This window comes from Ceratina calcarata, unplaced genomic scaffold (assembly GCF_001652005.2).
Source record: "Ceratina calcarata isolate Rehan_Ccalc_2016 unplaced genomic scaffold, ASM165200v1 scaffold72.2, whole genome shotgun sequence".
Lineage (NCBI taxonomy): Eukaryota > Metazoa > Arthropoda > Insecta > Hymenoptera > Apidae > Ceratina > Ceratina calcarata.
In genome coordinates this window covers 1,735,310-1,738,369 of record NW_017178472.1, presented here as the reverse complement: position 1 = coordinate 1,738,369, position 3,060 = coordinate 1,735,310, and the positions used below count along the sequence as shown (strand labels likewise).

The following is a 3,060-nucleotide window of genomic DNA, read 5'->3' as shown; positions in this document are numbered from 1 at the left end:
TTTTATATATATATATATATCACAATGCAGAACAGACACATTTAGGTACTTCCATCAGAAAATCAAGTGGTTATAATATGGTATATTATATCAACTGTCCTATAATTATACAACAAACGATAGAAATATGCACTTAAACAAATGAGGTACAACTTAATGCAAAATATTTTATGTATCTTATATTTATGTGTGAATTGCATTACAGTTATCATGGTATTACATTAGTTATGATAAACACATTACAATTTACAATTGCTTTGTTTTGTTACATTGTCGAGCACGTGATAGTGAGAAAAATAATGTTTCCTTGGTAATTTCATAAAGTAAATTATTCGAGCGCATAGACCCACTTTCTGTCTTCGAATTATACACTGATGTTTAACGGTACCCTCCTCGGTAGAACACGGTGAAAGAAGAGTGCGACAAAAGAAAACTTTCATCCTCAACATTACATGCATTTCGTTTAGTCTGATTTTAAATTTTGCAAATCCCAATGTAAGAATTATAATTTTGGTTACATACATCTAATTTCAATGTAAAATTTGTAATAATCGTTCATTATTTGACATCTAAATTTACGACTATTATTATATATTTATTAATAATTACCTGGAACTATTATTAAATCTAATTTTTGTCACATTATCGTTAATGTATTTATAAATTATATTCTTTATACGTAACATATTATACAACAAACTATATACGCAGTTGATGTGCTACTAATTATTCATGTGGAATATTCAAATTACGTGCACATTTTCTTGAATACAACATAATGAAGAGACGAATACACTCGGTATGTAATAAACGTATCAAATTATTTGTTAAGTCACTTGTTCACGTCTCGTAGTTAGATTCGTTTTCGTACGTAATTAAGTTTTCAGGTAGTAATTGTCATCTAATTAGATAGTGTAAAAGTCTGATACAATATCATTTGTGTTACACAATACGAAATCACCAGTTTCGTGTTTTTTTCCGAGCGTTATCTAATATCAAAGGATTGTTTGCATCTCTTCAATTGTCGCATTGTCGCACAAATCAATCACATTGCTGTAAATAATATATCTGTAACTCGGTTGACTACTTTACAGTAAATATACTTATGACTTCCTTACCGTATTCAGGCAACAATTATGAAACGTTTCGCATAATTCATCTCGACCCTGTTGTATCTTCATCTCTCGGATGTTGTTAACGCCCTTCGAATTTTTTTTCAAATAAATATGTAAATAAAAACGCTGTTCCATTGTTCAGCTACACATGTTTAAACATACCGCCGACTGGTGGTCCTATGCCTCTGCTTATTGATTTTGGTCAGTCGGTTTCCTTGTAGTATTCTAGAAGGCTGATAAATTTTACACTCCGCCCAAATGGTTGTTCTACTTTTAAAAGGTATCTATTTATCACTGTTTATTAAATTTAAAAGACTTTCGAAAGATAATACGAGTAAAGGTTTTACTAAGAAACCTTCTCTTATCTGAAAGTTATCATAGACTAGAAGTAGGAATGCCAAAATCAGGCGCATATTCTACTGTGTGATTTAAAATTAATCACGCGTAATAAGCACATCATATGGGCAATTTCGTTTCTAGACAGTGCAAACAAGCATTCCTATTTAACCAAGCTCTTCGTAGTCTGCGAATCCGCAGTTTTACTCTATATAGGTGGAACTTCGATAACGTAGTAATGGATATAAATATTATGACAACACATACGTATGGCAATAGGGAAAAGAAAGAGTATATACGTACATAATGGTGACTCTAGTGTTGCTTACACATATATTGTTAGTTAGTTTTAATTTTGTGTTTAATCTCGTCCTTAAGAAAGATAAAATGGTACTTATCATTTTGTGTAAGTACACATAGATAAATGAACGATACGTACGTGTGATCGTTAAAATCGTGTGAAAAAAACTGGGAACTGACCGTTCTGAATTATTCTATTTGCATTTACATAAAGATTGGAATCAGTCCACAGATCATGTTACGATAAGAGATATCCAGTACGATACCTCGAAATGGCAATCAATGTGGATCAATTGTGATAATGTCACTGCCAATGCCAATGCCAAAGTTAACGTCATAATCGTAACAACACAAGTTTAACAATGCGAGTTTTGGCATTCGTAATCACGTTTATAATCGTTTCCAGGTAAAGATTCATCTACGTACATATGTAGATATGTAGAGTTATTTGCGTGTACACACATGCATGTATTTATATGTATATAGCTATATATATATATATATAACTAAATAATATATATATATAACTAAATAATTGTGTATTATATTAATTAATAATGTACGTAAAAATACATAATTATTTAGTTTACGTAATACGCGTGAAAAATGATCGTTAATGTATCTATCTATCAGCTGTACTTTGCTCACGTATCGCCTGATGTTTTGATGTATAAAAAGAGTAAAGAATGAGAAATCATGTTGCACCACTATGACTGGACTAAAAATGACTTCAGTTAACAGATAGGATGACCGAGCCACATATCTTAAAAATAATTTTTACGTATTTAGTTTCTAACTCGTCTATAGTTGCGTATGAAGAGTAAAAAATACAAAATATGGCATATGAAATCACCAGCATCTTCTGTTTCGTTAGCATTCACATTAAAGCTGTTTCGTAACATGAATAATAGAACTTTGTTCCGCATCTATTTAAATTGCCCCTTGAACAGAGGAATACGAAATAAGAGATATAATTATACAGTAAATTAGAATATTCACATATGTATATGTTTCTAATCTATTAGGGCGAACCAAAAGTTCGTCGATTTTTTGTTGTTTCAGTTTGTACCTTTTTGACGTCAATAATGATACTTTGTATACAAGTGTTATATATCATTTTGTAGCTTTTGGGAAGTTATTTAATATATACGTATTACAATTAATTTATTGATAAATAATAAGTACATATTTTATACGTAAGTCCTTCATTGAATTTATTGAACCATTTTTACACTGTACGATCTGAGACGACCTCTTCTTCTTCAACTTCGCATATTTTCTTTGCCGTTTCAGTAGCTTCAAAATCTTG

At 30.7% G+C, this 3,060-nt stretch overlaps 1 protein-coding gene across 4 annotated transcripts in view; it reads left to right on the top strand.

Moving 5' to 3' along the window:
* bgm (acyl-CoA synthetase bubblegum family member 1) overlaps positions 1–3,060 on the top strand; it is a 14,828-nt gene that overhangs the window by 3,649 nt on the left and 8,119 nt on the right. The window contains exons 1-2 of one of the 4 annotated variants that reach the window (XM_018033521.2): positions 1,321–1,395; positions 1,977–2,157. The exons of 2 other annotated variants lie outside the window; for them this stretch is intronic. Coding sequence is in view for 1 of the 2 variants with exons in the window: in XM_018033519.2 (XP_017889008.1) it covers positions 1,374–1,395 (22 nt within the window). In the remaining variant the exon portion in view is untranslated. Of the gene's footprint in view, positions 1–690; positions 1,396–1,976; positions 2,158–3,060 lie in introns of those variants that run through there. One more of the 4 variants, XM_018033519.2, reaches the window with a different exon arrangement.